The sequence below is a fragment of the Mycteria americana genome, chromosome 2, assembly GCF_035582795.1.
Source record: "Mycteria americana isolate JAX WOST 10 ecotype Jacksonville Zoo and Gardens chromosome 2, USCA_MyAme_1.0, whole genome shotgun sequence".
Lineage (NCBI taxonomy): Eukaryota > Metazoa > Chordata > Aves > Ciconiiformes > Ciconiidae > Mycteria > Mycteria americana.
Window position 1 is genome coordinate 74,891,361 of NC_134366.1, and position 16,605 is coordinate 74,907,965.

The 16,605-nt window shown below is 42.1% G+C and overlaps 1 protein-coding gene across 5 annotated transcripts in view; it reads right to left on the reverse strand.

The window, feature by feature from the left end:
• Positions 1-411: 411 nt before the first annotated feature.
• The window catches only part of RNF144B (ring finger protein 144B), a 93,772-nt gene continuing 77,578 nt past the window's right edge, over positions 412-16,605 (reverse strand). For all 5 annotated transcript variants that reach the window (XM_075493764.1, XM_075493760.1, XM_075493763.1 and 2 more), the window contains exons 4-8: positions 12,198-12,258; positions 5,917-6,121; positions 4,603-4,747; positions 2,804-2,893; positions 412-2,536 (exon numbers count right to left, since the gene is read on the reverse strand). In XM_075493764.1, coding sequence (XP_075349879.1) covers positions 2,396-2,536; positions 2,804-2,893; positions 4,603-4,747; positions 5,917-6,121; positions 12,198-12,258 — 642 coding nt within the window. In that variant the 3' untranslated portion in view covers positions 412-2,395. The remainder of the gene's footprint in view (positions 2,537-2,803; positions 2,894-4,602; positions 4,748-5,916; positions 6,122-12,197; positions 12,259-16,605) is intronic.

Genomic DNA, 16,605 nt, shown 5'->3' on the forward strand with positions numbered 1-16,605 from the left:
AGCAGTATTAATGAAAAAGCATGAGACACCTTCATTCCATTAGGCATTTTAGCAAAAACAGGCCAAGGGAAAGAGAGAGAGGACAAGGAAAGAAACTGGACTAGCAGAGGGTGCATTGGACATGAGTAAGACCACAAAACATGAAAACCCCACAAATTTTAACATGCAAAGGATATTGGTACATTGCAACGCTGGTTATGGTTAAAGAGACTGTACAGCTCCTATATCTTTGTCCTTGAGGCTTTGTTAAATAAGACTCTCAACTGCAAGTTCATAAATAAAATGGAAATGACAGTAGTGCCATAAAAACATAGGTAGAAAAATAGTGCAAAGCCAAGGGCTGGACACTTTAATCTGTCACAAGTACCCCCAAGCACTACCATTACCGCTCCTAAAGAAAACACATACAGAAAACATTCTCTATTTATTATAAATGGCAGTTGCCTGCATTGCACTCTGTATTTAGAATGTACTGACTACCTTTCTGCTTCCCTTCGAAGCTGTGGATGGAGAATAAATATAGCTTTTCACATTGGCGAGCACTGCCTGCCCTCCAGTCGCGACTGGTAGCAAAGTCAGACAGTATTTATAAAAGAAATCAATTAAAAAGTAAACCAGACAATATCATTTAAGGCTTTTGTCCCTGCTAGTCTGCTCAACAGACTACACTTTCTTAAAATAAGAACATCTACCACTTCTGTTACAGTAACCAGAGAGCGAAGTTAAATGAAAAAAAGGTCACATTTACAGCTGACAAGAAGGCAAAGTTCTTGAGGCTCGACCAAACGCAACAGCAAAGACACTCTTCGCAGCACTCTTGGGGTGCCTCGCACTGTGTGCACGGAGGAGGGCAGACCAGCAGTGGGTGAGCCCAACACAACGCTCAGGCTAAGCATCTCATTTAAACCTTGCAGCCCTTACCGAAAGGGGTTTGGAATTACAATGGATTATATAGTGCAAACTTGTATCAATTCCCACAGATATAAAATGCACAGACGGGAGTCCAGAACAAAAGCCGCCAGTGGCCAGGGTTGTGAGAAGCACCAGCCATTAAGGAAATAAACTCCAGGGAGCAAAGTCTGATCTCAGCTACTCGTGAGTGACCCTGGAGTAACTCCAGCTCTTCAGTGAGGTTTCAGTGAACTTACACAGGTGTAACTGATACCAAGGTCTGAATCAGTTTGGTGGTGAGGCACCAAACTAAAATAAAGGTTCATTAAATGACAGCCTTTCAGATTTAGAGTAACTAAAAATTATCGGTAACAGACTTTGTTAACCTTGAGCGGGACACAAGAATACCCACCAATGGATGGAGCTTACATTTACACAGCATTTCTCAAGTATGCACTTCAGCAGGTCCATAGGGTTTTAAAGAAGGGTTTGGCATAGCCTGGTCTGAGTAACTTTTTAACAGGGTTCTTGCTGCCACCCCACGTAAACTGTTGAAAAAATATACTGACTGCCTAGAAAATAAATTGTGCGTATGTACTCAGTATATCCACGCCCATGTGGCCACTCTATATACGCACAACCAAGATCCCAATACTGTGCACAAAATAGGAACTGTATCATGGCCTTTCTTAAAATACTAGCTTCATGGCAAGTTTGCTACACCCATGTTACTGACAAAAGGCATGCCCAATGGCAGGGAAATATGCATACTCCTAATATTTCAAGATAGATACATCATGTTTGATCTGAAAAAATAACAGCTTTCTCAGGGTAGTCCAAAACAGAGCCTGTCTGTCAAAACAGAGCCCTATCTTAGTTAGAAATAGTTTTTTTGGTTTTACTTCTGTAACTGAGATCAATAGTATAAATCAAATTGATTTAAATGCTGAAAGAAATGCCATGGCAGCCAGTTGACAGGAAACTGTCAAATATATTTTCTTAACAGTTTGTTACCTTTAACAGAACACAAGCTAGCAGGCAGAACTACTTCATCAGGCTTTTCCCTCTCCCCCTTTTATAGAACACCCCAAACTTTCTGAGAAATCTGAGCGTCACCGAGAACCAACAGAAAGCATGACAGTAACAACGGGGTCTGCAAAGGCAGAGTAATAATGCAGGATCAAGTCCCGTGCAGCTGATGGAAGATTAGGTAAAGTTCTAGCAGTCTCAAAAGGTGGCTCATATTTAAGGGTATGAACTACTGAATGGTGTCCTGTTTTCCTTTTAGAAAGCAAAAACCTATACCATATGTACTGCACAATTATCTAGACTTTTCCCACACTGGGACTTGTTAGTGATAGAGTAGCCTGTAAAGAATAGGCACTTATCCCAAGAACTGACAAAAAAGGGAGTATTATTTGGTAGGTATGGCACCAAAATACAACCATTGTGCTTTCTCACATACATATGCTGTACAGATGGAGGCTCAAACAGACACAGAGTTTTAGGTTGTTGGTGGGCTGTGTTTTTTCTTTTTGCTTCGGCAAGATTTGCAAATGCAGCAGATGATGCATGGAGATGCCACGAGCAGCAAGGGAGAGGTCACCAGTGCTATGATACCTAGTCCAACAAGGATCCCCACAACCTGAAAAACACGGTGGAGGAAAATATGTATTTAGCTAATGTGGAAAATAAAATGCATGTGTGCATGCATAAGCACAGCATAGGTGTCGTGGTTTCCCCATACCAGCCACTATAAAGAAAATTAACTCTATCTCAGCTGAAACCAGGACAACAGGTCACAAAAAAATAGATGAAAACATGAAAATAATCATCTTGGTCCTTCACTGAAGGGTAAAATCTCTTGCTTCATGCATGCATGAGAGCTCTGCTCAGCTGACTAGGAACACACCTGCGTTCTGTTCCACATCACTGAAGCCCGCGAGTGGCCCAGCTTGTTTCTGCAAGGGCCTCTGTCGTAATGTCTTAAGAAGATATCATTCTGAAAAACAAAAGGAGAAGCTGTAAGAGCAGGTTACAGTACTGCAGGGAGAGGTTCAAGGCTGGACTGGAAATACAACTTTCCTGACACTTCTTTAAAATGACCAGCTGCTGGCAGACAAGTTCACCTGTCTTCCAAATAATTCTCTAGAGAAACTTCTTGCAGTTTCAAAAAGTGTGGTGTGTTTGGAACCTGAGCTATTGTACAGCGTCTTTCCTCCCCCACTTTTAAAAAGCATCAGCATATGCGTTGCACCTATTGCACAAGTACCTGGTCTGTAATTTGGTGATTATAAAGGGGCCTGTAAACAGATATTTCTGAAAACTAGCAAGCTGAGGGATCATCTTCCTGAGGTACTTCTACTTTCTGTTCTCCTGCTGTCCCTGCACTTTAGAGTCATTTTCTTCCTAGGCTTAAAAGGAAAATTTAAAAAGTAGGAAATCCCTGATTCCTTTCTCTTTTCCTAGTAATACTTATTAAATTATCCATTTTTTCTTCAGAAGGTGACTAATGCCCTGCATTACCCTCCCCTAGCCAGCTGCGCTGTAAACTGACACTGCTTCCTCTTTCATTTCTCAGCCCTACTCTTTGGCTCTGCAGGTATTACCTTCATCTACACCTGGAGCTCCTGTAACCCTGCACATTTAGAAAAACTACATTCGAATCACACAGCTACGGTTTCTTTTTTATTTCTCCTTTGAACTGGTGAAAACTTGGTAAGGGCATGTCTGCAGAGTCCGTGAGAATCTGATAGCCTTCCAGTTCAGCACGGTGTTAAGCAATCATTGTGCACTCTATGTACTCTGAGGCAAGCCGGAAGACTCATGTTGAAAAAGCATGCTCACACACATAGAAATGGGACATAACATTCAGCAAAACCTGTTTAGCATGCTGAGAAAAGGAAGGATGAAGAATGAGGAAATCTCATTGTTTGCTAACTGTGGAGTACAAAAAAGAAGAAAAGAAAAGCCATGCAGCATCTAACATTTTATTCCGAGTGCTGGTAAAGTCCTTTACATACTCCCACAGTTGTTACTGATGACTGTGCTGAAAAGGGAAGCTGTCATATACACAAGCACATTACTTCCCATACTCTTAATCCTGCTAGGAAGCTTCAAGTCCATACAAGTTGAGACTTGTATGGTATCATTTGAGAAATAGCTAGCAACCTGCACTTCATAATCCAACATTTTTATCCTCAAGCCTACTAACTAATCATTCTCTTCAGCAAACATGGCACTAGAGATGGACTAGTAAAGGAGACCTAGTCCATATCAGCTCTTAACGCACCCACCCGTGAAACAACCCCCTTCACCCAGTACCATACCATTTTTTGGATAGGCTGTGACCCTTGCAGTTGGAGCAGGTGGAAGACACTTACTTCCTGGCTCTCAACCAAACTATTTTTATTGCACTGGAAGAGGGAATCAGAGAAAGGTGGTGCTGGAATGGACCTCCAGAAAGCAACCAGTCTGTCCCATTGCCCTCAAAGAACTAGCATGGGACCCACAGACGTGGCTATAATCCATTATAGAAAAAGAATAAATAAAAGCACTGGATGACTGAGAAGAAAGAAATGAAGTTAGAAGCTGAATTCAGCCAAAACGTACACTAGGATATCAACGAGTTGGTGGAGAGCTTGTAGGGGGCCTCAGATGAACCCCAACCCTATTACCCTTTATCTAGCTGTTTTTTTCTGCAGCACTTACATCCAAGTTCTGTAGACAGTACCAGCAAAACGTGTGCTTGCAGTTCTTGCACATCATCTGAGCACAGCCCTCGTTTCGCTCAATATAGATCCGACAAACTGGGCACTGCTTAATTGGTGCCTCTGTCTCCATTCCAATAAGTGATCTACAAGACAAGGGAAATATTAAAGTGAAATGTGAATTTAATTACTGTTGATATTCAACTCCACTGCCTAATGTGTACTGTGCTTATTTTCCAGTGCATCTTATGTTGTCTTAATGCACTCGACGCGTGAAGCTTATATTCAGTACAATACACTGAAGTATACTCACTATTAGGTGTAAGATTATTTATATCATGTAAAAGTGAAAATCCATTCCTTTGGTCTTCTGTGCTACATAACACCAACACTCACTATCCCCACAAACATATCACCTATAGCATTAAAAGTTAGCACTTCGTAAGACAGCTTGCACAATTCATTTAACATGACTGGATTATGCAACTTATAGCACTGTCCCTGCCTGAGCAAAATAGCCTTAAACTCCACTAAAGCCAAAGATCAAACCTGGAGAAGAAAAATTATAGTGAGGGCTCTTTGGCAACTCCTATTCAATGAAGTCTCTAGCAAGCAGAATGCTTAGATTTTAAGTAAGTCTTTCATTTCTTGCAAAAAATGATAGAAAACTTTGAACACACATGACAATGTAATCTGATTCTGAAAACAAAGATGGATGGCCACACATATTATATAATTTAAACACAAAAGTGTTTTCTTTTTGTAGATTAATGCCTTATGTAACCTTATCTGTAGGTCATTTACACCTATGCAAAATGAGCATAAATCAGATTTCTCACACCAAATGGGACATTTTACATACACTCTGCGTAAGAGTTAAGATTCGTGTACGCAGTGATTCTATAAATATTAAGCAGGGGTGGTTTCTTAATCACAGTATAAGCAAGGTTTGGATCCTGGACTATTAGTGTATTGGATTTTTTGTAGGGGCACAAGTCATAATTCTAGCATGCAAACAAAGCCTTCAGGCAGATTCAAAGCCCTGGAGGGCTTCACCTTTCAGAAGTGTCAGTGGCAACTCAAACTTGATAAGTACACAAATAATATGAAGTATTAAAAACCAAAATGTATCATTTAAAACAATAATTAGACTGGAATTATATTTAGGAAACACCAGGAGAGATGGACAGTCTCAGAGATGCACCTAAGGAGCTAGAAGGAAGCCGTTCCACGAAACTGATGTGAGGCACAGAGCTAGCACCCTGTACCAAAAAGAATCAAAAGACCACGTGGCCTCCGTGTGTTCCCCTCTTACCCCTGCTCAGTTGGTACTGGAGTAGTTTGGTTTTCCTGGCACAGGCGCTGTGGGTGCCATGCCTCCTTGCAAGAGGAGCAGAACGTCAGGTGGCAAACTGGGCACTCCACCGGCACTGGTGCTCCCGACTCGCTTGGTGCAATACAGCACACTGTTTGGCAGTCGGCTGCAGGGCACCACGTCCTCTGGGGGTCCAAGTGGACTTCTGAAATGTAACAGAGAGAGAAATAAAACTGTTTATACCATCCCCTTCTCATTCCAGTGGCATGTGTCTAGGTACACAAAATCCAGTTCTGTGTATGGGTGGGGAAGCTGAAGCCCTCCATGCCCACGGCCATGGGCATTTGAGCCTACTCCTCTTCTTCAGGCAGGACTGCAGTTACGCTCTGCTAAGGCAGCTGCACTAACAGCATCGCAAGACTGGCAATACACAACGTGGGACATATTCTTTGCCTTTATAGGGAGGTACAAAAGACGAATGAAACTGCTGCTCGCTGAGAAGCATGTGTCTTTTGTGACATTAGGTCATTCCCTGTCTTTCACATGTCCAATCCATGCTGTATCTTTCATGTAAATAGCAGAAGGACTGTCACTAAATTAACGTCAAGTCACATTCCGGGCCTTATTTTCTCCCTTCTATCTACAAACTCCAATTAATATTCACTTTATTATATGATCACTATTTGTAAGGTATCAGATTACAACAACAGTCAAGGCAAGATTCAGGGGGGAGACACTGAGTTACAGACATCACCACATGGCAGTGAATGATAAATGTTGATTCTTCCTCTCACTCCCCAACCTTTATTCGATGAATTTGGGCTTGCAACAGAAACCCAGCTGAAACACATTCACTGTTAGGGGTGCTCACTGTGTGTGCACTTTATACTTCTCAAGTCCATGAGGTGCAGCCAAACACTCCCACCCTGCAGAGCCTCCTTGTAAAAGGGCTGTCATGCCTGCAGGAGCTGCAATTCCTCCTTCCCTGGGAGCTCTCTGGTACCACCACTGCAAATAAATAGATGGAGGGGATGTCTCAGGAACAGGTGGAAATCCCTGACTGTGAGGTGTCAAAAGCCATTACAAAGTTCTTCTGTACCTCCAGCAGATAAAATATCGTCCCACTTGAAACAAAAGGCCACACAAGTGCCCCAGACATATGTTCTCTCGCAAATTTTGCTGAAACAGTTGAAGGCACCTCCTCCTATGCTGCCCCGCTGCCTGCACTGCTCCTCTGCAGGAGGTTGCTGGTAGCCCACAGTGAAGGGGGCTGGTGGATGGATATCTAGCAGATGCTCCAGTCAGCGTGAAAAACAAGTGATATCAGTTCACTGTCCAGATATCCAGAAAGTAGAAACTGTACAACCAGAAATATGTTCAAAGAAGTAAAACCTTCCCCCAAGCTCTCAAGCATTTAGATACACATACAGGAACACCTGGGGAGAAGGACACCCCACAAACTTCATAACCTAATGTGCACTAGAAACTCGGTTCTTTTCCAGTATGCCAAACCTCTCTGTTCACCTTGAAAACCTCTAGTTTCTTTAAAGCCATCCCTCTCTCCCATTTGTCCAGGACACTTACAGTGAGGAACCATGTAAGGATGACCATCCCCTCTGCTGGCTGAAGGACACACAGGTATACAGTGCTCTGACTACAGGTAATTTTCAAGTCTGTGTCAGAGTACTCTGACAGATGTGGAGAATTTCTACATCTGTGGCAAAGGCTGTCATCCATAATTTAGGCAGTGCCAGCAAAACACCTGTACAATCTACCTCCACCCACTTCATGAATCTAGTTGCCTTCTTTGCTCTTGTTCTCTTACACATGCTTCCTTTGCCCCGCAAAACAAACATTTTGTTTTCTACTAAATGAAAGGCAGAACAAAATAGTTTGCAGCTTCATTTGTGGGGAGGAGAGAGACATGGATGGGCAGTACAAGCCATTTTACATTTTTATATACTTTTAAAAAGTAGTGTCCTGACTAAGAAATCATTATTTCTGTAGCTTCCCTCTGTGTCCCTTAAAAGAAACTCTGAACTGTGTAAGACCATGGCCTAGTACTGGCTATTGCATTTAAGTCTTCACGCAGTAGCTTCTATATGCTTTCTGTTGATAAACAGCAGTTAAAAGGAGATAAAGTGCAGTTCCTGCAGATAGCTGCTTAACACACTCCATGTTGAAAACCTAAATTCTCCTATCCTGTTTTTGGATGAAAGACAGGATGTCTGGTTTTGACATCATTGGGAGGAGGGGAGTTGGGTTGCAAATCTCTCTGAGTTTTACAAATTTGTTGCAGCAAGATGTAATGCGTGAGATGAAACTCCCTTCTCTCCCACTTCCTCCATTTTACAAAGAACCTACAGATGGTGTTTTGCAATCCATGCTGTTTCATACTGTTTGGTTTACCATGGAGTACAAGTGAAACCAGAAAAAACTAAAAAGGAGCAGCCAAAAAAAGGAAAGAGGCTATCATATTGCTCTGACAAGCTGCTCCATCTTTGGTTAGGGCCATTTCTCTCCCGAGCCTTTCCCCTGTTTCCCCACAGCCAGTTCAGCCACACTTGCTCCACTCTCAGGAGGAAAGCAGTCCCAAACAGTGCCAGTACCAGGCAGGGATCTGGCCAGTTTTCACAAAACGCACGAGCTAGCAGGTGATATGTGGGAAACAGATGGGGGAAATGCAGCACCATGAAGAAAGGAGAATTTCTGGCTCAGGAGAGGTACTCACTGAAAGGATGAGCCTATGCCTTTCGCAGAATATTAGGAACACCTCCTTTTAAAATGGACAACTTTTCGGTCACGCATAAAATGGTGGTTCTCACCATCTACCACTCGGTCTATTGGACAATTGTCACAGAAATAGAAATATAATGCATATGTCCTAACCACATCCTATTCCTCTATTTCATTACTTCTGATGACCACATCAACCCCATCCTAAAGAGATACAGAGCAACTTCTGTTTCTTCTATTAAAATATGCTGCACGGAAGCTCTGTGGCTAGGTCCCGACTGGATGCAGAGAAATTACAGATATGTAAGAAAGCTTGGTTTTAAGCCTGAAAACATTTGCATTCTAAGAACACAAAAAACACAAGAGGATAGAATATTTTCAGTGCATTCCTTATTAAACTACACAAGTGTCTATAGGTATACAATTGTATGCCAACTACTTCTCACTACTTTTTCACCCAATATTATTTGTCCATTTTTTTAAAAAACACAGAAATGGAGAGGAAATCTATTTTATTAAAATAGCTAGCACAGATGGGGGATGGGGAAAATAGCTTTTGGATGTATAAGTTCTTCTTCAGGCCTTCAAAATTTTCCTCAAAATTCATCTCGTGATGGAAAATGTCTGGAAGGGTGAGAAGCATTGGCTTTACCAATCACTTGAAGACTGGTAAGCAAAGACTACAGAGCAAGAGCAAGTCTTTCGACTTACTCAAGAAGCTGGTTATTTATTTCTAGCATTTCTAGTAAAGCAAAAGGGGTGCTGAAGCAAAGAGCCCATATCTCAACAGAATAAAGCTGAGAGAAGAAGTGTCTATAGGAAGCTGAAGGGTTTGAATAAAGGGCTCTGTTGATCAGAGCAAAAGTCATGAAGGACACCTTAGTACCTGCCTATTTTAAGAATCAGAATTTGGCCTATTGCATTTGCAAGCACAGAAAAGAAGATGGTACAGTAAGGTCTGGAAAACTCATTGCTCTCTATTTATTCCCCTTACCATGCTGACTCCTTCTTCCCAGCAACAAAAAACCCTAGCGAGCCCAAGTTAGCTCTTCCCCAGTGCCTGGTCTGAAGAAAAAAAATGAAAACTAAGAAAAAAAGGGAGCTCAAAATATTTCACATATAAAGGCTTTCTTCATTTTTAAATGAACCCTGAAAGGCTGATAAGAGCAATGCTACTATTATGCTGTATTTCGGTTCTTCAAGATGTTCTCTGTCATTAAGTAAATCAAATGAGTTCATGGCCCTCAGAAGGTGTACTTGGCTCAGCTTCTGGCCGATATCAGCCCTGCCCAGCAGGCTGCATCCTGACTGGAGTTCACGTGTTTTTAAGGAAAAGGCCCATGGTTCAACACAAAGATCGATGAACTGCTTTTGCTGCTAGGTCAAGGAGCCACAGCTGAGTTTGGCTTAGGGCTGGTGTGAGAATGGATCGTGAGGCACACAGTGTTTGTGGTTGGTGAGAGCCTGTGGGAGAGGGCAGAGTTGGGCAGTAGTGGCCTGGGCTTTGCATAGCGCTAGGTTTGAAAAGGGCTAGGTTGCACTATGGCTGACACAGACACATGGCACACATCAGGTCTCAGCTGCCGGGAGACCCTGGGCAGATTCTGGGTCAGAATTTGTCCCCAGCAGGTGCCATCAGGAAGGTTTATTGCTAGTTTCAGAAAAAGACCGTCAGGCCAGTGTCGGCGCTGGTCGGGACAGGCAGGCAGGCATTGCCAGGCTGGGGTCAGGTCTGAGAACAGAGCTTCAGGCCAGCAGAAGCTAATAAGCCAGGTCCAGCTGATGAGTCCAAAAAGGTCAGCCTTGGGGCAGTGCTAAACCCAGTATAGGCAAAAGGTCTTGGCCGGGGTTGGGATTAGTGCTGGTGTCCAGGTCAGAGCTTGAGTTAGCAGGAAACGTTGTTCCCAGGCATCAGTAAGCTGGATTTATTGCTGGGGCCAATAGGCAAGGCAAAAAGGCTAGGGTTTAAGCCTGCTGCTTGGATGCCAGTTTTACTCATCATAAAGGAGAAAGGACAGATCTTAGAAACATCATGAAGAGAGGTAGTGGAGGTGGAGGAGGATTTGTCAGACTTAGGCAAGAAAGAAAAGGGAAGGAGGATTTAAAAAATAGACAAGTTTCAGACTTCTGTGGGTGGGATGCAGTAAAAAATGTAACAGGGAGTTGGACAAAAGATCATGAGTTCAGCTTTGGCTAGTTATAGAGGAGGAGATACCAGGAAATCATTAGTTTCACAGTGTTCAGTTAAAAAAAGGTTTTATATAAAACAGATTAATGTATTGCAAGAATGTCTCTCTTTCTTAACCTTTTAATATGGTGATTTAACAAGCTCTGATTTCCACTGTCTAGGGCTGTAGACAAGCCACTGTTTGGCTTATGAATTGGAGGGACTTCCTAAGGAATTAAGGGTAAACGAGAAGGTGGTAAACTAGGAAAGAGAAACAAAAAATGAAAGCAGGGTTTGGGATTTTTTTTCTTTTTTGACCTGACTGCCTGCAAACCATAGCTACAGACTGCATCTGCCCATGAATTCTGGGGCACACTTGGGTATACTCATTTAGCAGTTTTCGTACTTCATGGTCATTCACCATGACTCATGCCAGATGAGATATTGTAAAAACCCATATATTCTTCTATCTGACCATCTTTTCAAGTGCATTACTGTGCCTAACTTTTATGAACCTCTGCATTTTCATACACATTCCCAATCCATCTGCATCTAAGCATGCATGCAAAGCAAGAACACAAATAGAGTCAAGGAAAGTTTGAAAACACGTGGAGTCAGGGCAGATCAGTCCCAGATACACTACCCTGCAAGCTACCACGGAGTGAGTTCTTTGAAAAACGCTACAACTTCCAGCTGAGAGTTTCAAGTTGGTGTCAGTCTTTAAAACCAGTGTGGGACCTCATCCTTTTGACTACCAAGTTTCTTCTTCAGCAGCCTGAAGCAGAAGGCCGACCTCTGGCATAGGAAAGCTTCGCCCCAGTAAGACTTTCAGTTTCAAACTTCTTTACTAATAGCCCTTACTCAGTAATGAGGGGTCCAATTATCCCTCAGGAAAAATTAAAATACACTAGATGAACACACATAAGGCTTCTACATAAGAAAAGCTCTCTTGCAGGGATGTTTGCAAAAATCCCCATCACACTGCAAGGTCTGTACCCCCACAGAAGTTCTGAAGATCCATATGGATGTCTGAAAGGACCGTGTGCGCCCTGCACCAGCCTCTAGCACCTTGTCTAGTTCTACCAGTACAACCACCACCTCAAGGCACGCAGTCTGAGAGTGCTGCCCACAAGCTTGAGTAAAAGCGTGGTATTTCAGTAAGGTGCCACTCTGTTGATTCTGCCCCACTGAAATAATTTCAAATTTGTCCATGGAGCACAGTCAGACCTAGTGATGGCTCTTAAACTTTTTCAAAACAAAGACATCTTCTCCGTCTCTTCCTTAACTCACCCAACAGGCTTTGTCTTTGCAGTATGTCATACTACTGCCTCCACTGACACTTTAAAAAGGAAGGTAATAGAAACTGAAAGGTTCGTACCTCGTTCAAACTTCAGCCTCTTGTATAACTGAAACTGGTCAACAGGCACCAAACAGGCAATCTGAAATGAGAAACAAACACACAGAAAAAGCATTAGAAACATAGACTTGAAAAAAATTAATAAGCACCCTGGTCTACATGCCTGCTCTCCTGAACTGGCTCTCAAATTCACCTTCTTTTCCTGCTTGCTTTCACCACCATGTTCCTCCATACCTTGACTTCCTTCTCCAAAATGTAGAGTAGTTCTTGACTTCTATTTCAGCCACACAGCCCAGTAGTTCAGCCCATGTCTTTCTTACCATGCATAGGAAAGCCTTCTCTGTGGATTCTGTATTTACTTCAGGCTTCTCAGTTTTATTTCATGTTGGTTTAATGTAACGAAGGGTGACAGCTTGCCAGCCTTGGAGACTGCAGCATGTTGTTCGTGCACAAGAATACAGCTCAAATGAATGGTTCCTCAGTCATATCTCCCAGTGTTAATGGCAGGGGTCACTTAGCTCTCAGGAACTTAAAAGCTAGTCTGGTTTCCATTTTTTATTCACTTCATGGTTTTTGGGCTGAGACAGTTAATGCCATTGCTGTTGGAATTTGCCTTAGACATGCACCAGCACACTGGGAACTGGACTGAAGTTAACACATGTAGTTGGCATAGACATACAGGCTTTGCTGATACATTTTACACATTACCATAATTAAACTAGCAGCTTAAAAGGCTAAATGCTCTAATCTCCAATTAAGAGTCTACGTAAGAAAACCAAGTACCCTGTTTAAAACTAATAAGCAAACCTACATACAGGGTAAGGAAGGGTTCCAAAGAAACTTCACAAACACTTGAGGAGCCACATGTTTGTTGGACTCAGAATCTGAGATCATTCTCTTTATTTGATCCATTCGTAATATTGTACCAGCACTGAAAATGTCTTTCTCTTTTACTAAAAATAAACCTAGACTAATACAAGACCTGATCATTTGAAGCACTGCGAGACAATGTAGAACCACCAGCTTCAAAGCAAAGGGCTCTCAACCCTCACATCCAGTATCCTACCACAGTCCTTCAGATTACTATAAAAGGCAAAATTTTGCCCTCAGTGAAGTGGACACAGGCCCTTGCTCTCCTTCTGGGTTGCGTGACACGGCACTCGTGAGAAGAAATACAAAGACAGAAAAATGTATTCACTATGATGCTGTGAATACATTTGCTTTCATAGATGGAAAAAAGAAAAGAATCTCAAATCAATTGGAATTAAAATTGCGTTTTGAAGCAGATGTTTGGATCATTTATTTGATCTAAGCCAATGTCATGCAAAAAATAATCCAACTGATGTCAAGAGTTCAAAAATGCTTAAAAGATTTATAGCCAAAGAAAACAAAGGATTTAATGGATATTTAATTAATATAAAAATGGGAAACACCAACAAATCTTAACAAAGCATATTCTTAGTCTAGTAAGTCAGCCCTGGGTCAAAGTACTGTCCTCATTCAGTTTCTGAATTCAGGGTGTAAACTATTTTTAATATGAAAGTATTTGCATGGCTAATCAATATTACATTAATATGACTGTAAGACACAGAGAGCTTCCTGGGAAACTCGTCACCTGTTCATCAGAAGCCAGCTGAAACACTCTTGGAAAACAAATAACTTAATCAAATGGGGAAAAAAGAGTGAAGTTCAGCAGCTTCAGCAAAGAATGAAGCCAACCAACAAAGCTATATAAAACCCACAAGACACATCACTTCAGTATTTCCCACTCCTCCCCAGGGCAGCTTCAAATCTAAATAGAGTTTGGAAAACACGAAGAGTCATCTGCTTTTCTCTAGCTGGGTGAGCATTGGCAACTACTTTAAATTTTCCCTTCATTACGACTAAATTAAAACAGCAAGTCTCAATGCTGTAAGAGCCACTTGAGTGAATTGTTTAGTTGTCTGGGGTCTTTCTGTGCTTGCTCTTGCTTTTAACAAACAGTTTTTCAAGAGCAGTTCTATTGAGCCCAGAATTTCCCATGTATTAAAAATCGGCCTTTTTGATTACAGTGGGAGCAGAGTTAGGAGTTTTATTGCAGATTTCTATAGGAAGCAGGGTCAGTGCTGAAAGCTTCCCTTTCTCCTATTGAAAACCTGATCTTACCATGCCAGCCTTCCCCACCGGTTTCACCCAGCCTCACTCTTCCTCCTACACAGCCTCTTCACAGCTCAGCTCCCCATTCTCCGCATGCAGCTCCAGGCACCAACACACACAGCCTGTCATGACCCCTGCAGGCTTTGAACCACCAGCTCCTGAGAGTACCCACATGGAGGTGCTGAGCTGAAGCCCCTCACAGATTTAGTACCTTTAGGCATGAGGAAAGGAATGCAGAAGCTGGCTGAATTCAGTGCCACATCAAAGCTGTACAAGCAAACTCAATTGAAAAAAAAATGAAATGTGAGTATCAGGTCCCCCCAAAAAACAGCAAATCCTTTCCTCAGTGAACTTTTAATCGCATTTACACTTGATCGAGAAGGACAGCTGTAAGCACGGTAAGGGGATTAGGTGTTTATCTCCTCCTACTTGGCATCAGAGTCTAAATGTTCATCTTCATATAACTTCTCCAGCCCCACCCGGGAGTCCATCCCAAACAGCTCCTCTCCTGCACAGCCGCACACACTCCTGGGCTGGACAGAGGATGGCAAAGGGCCAAAAGAGAAAGACCACGAGCATGTCAGAAAGTAGATGTTTCTTATTCTAGGCTATGAAATTATTCAATGCAGCAAGAAATGCTACAGGACAAGTTTTTGGACTTTTTTTTTTTTAATACTGGGTTAAGGTTACAATAAAAACCTATGAAGAAAATGAGAGGCAAGGACTCTCCTCTCCTGAAAAGATGTTGATTTGAGACCTACCAGATTGTTGGGAGTTGAAATAAGTTTTCTGGTTTTCTATACCCTGTAAGCCATGCCTGCAGTTAAAATACTCTTGTCATAGAGCACAAGAATACATAAGAGCTCTGGCTAAGAACAGCAGCTTTCACCTGAAGTAAAAATATCCAGGGAAAAAAAGCAAAATTTTGAAGGCTCACTACCACAAAAGGCTCCAGCTGGACCCTTGCCAAGTTTCCAAAAAGGTTGCCCAACGTGGTATGATAACCAGGGTGCTATTACTACACGAGACAAAAGAGCAAAGGAAGGAAAATGAAAAGGTATGAAATAATTGGGTTCAGTTTACACAGGGGCAGACTGTTCCTTGTAACCCCAGCAGTGCAGTAACCAGGAGCCAAAGAAGAACAACTCCCCTGTTTTTAAACACTGGCTACCACAATGGAAAGGGAAAATCACTACTCCACCTATTCTCAGGCTTTCAAGGGAGATGCAAGGAGGCAATCAAGAAAACTGAATAGATCTTACTTCCTTTCACGCCCATATGAATCAAACCTCGATAGTGCTGAGGGAGGAAAGTTCACCAGGACAAGTGCTTCTCTCTTTCTTGCTTTCGCAGCAAGGGCAGATCCTGCACTGGCAGCAACAACTGCTACTTGCAAAGGGTTGCATTGCCCACCTCTGTGAAAGTCCCACTCACAGAGGCACTGTCTAGTTTTGCAAGGAATGCAAAATAATTTTAACTTGGGCTGTGGTTTGCTTTTCAAAGGGGTATGAGGGTTCAATCTTTTTATTGTTAGAAATTACACCCACACCTTTCTTCATCAGCTACCATGCTCACTAGAGTCATCATGAAATATTAAATTATTCATTTTCTCCATTAAGGAGCTCTTCTCTTATTTAGTGACAAATAAAAACAAAATTAAGATGCTCTCGTTTGCTCCACTTGGATTTATTTATTTAAAAACAAGTAAATAAGAACAACAAAAATTTTAATTTTGACCCTGAAAAAGATAGGTTGGCCTGCAACATTTTCTCACCTTCCTCCTCATTTTACCCTTTCAATCGCCCCTAGCACAATGTAAACCAATTTTCAAATTAAAAATAAAACTGGTATTTTAAACTGACTCCCAATGGGATTTGTGTTCAGCTATGTATGGAATATAACTCAATTAAGAATTCTAAGATCTGGGTCACAGTCCCATTTCAGCACCACTTTACAAAGCGCTGACAACCCTCTGGAAGGTTAGCACTGGTGTAGATCATGGATTTACACAGACAGAGGGACAATAAGCAGAATCTGCACTGCATGCAAAGGGGTAATTCTCCTTCTCAAACTTAAGAGGCAAAAGGAGAGCCCAAATCAGTATCTCCTTTACTGCCTGCTGCACGGTTTTAATCCAAATCAGTTTATGTATAAATGGATCATTGGCATCAACATTACAAGCTTCGAAACAATACAGGAATCAGAAACAGCAAAGCACAATCCCCTAGACATTATCCAAGTGAGTGCTGCATTAGAAATCCCTGTACGCAGTTGAGACATACCCTGATTCATA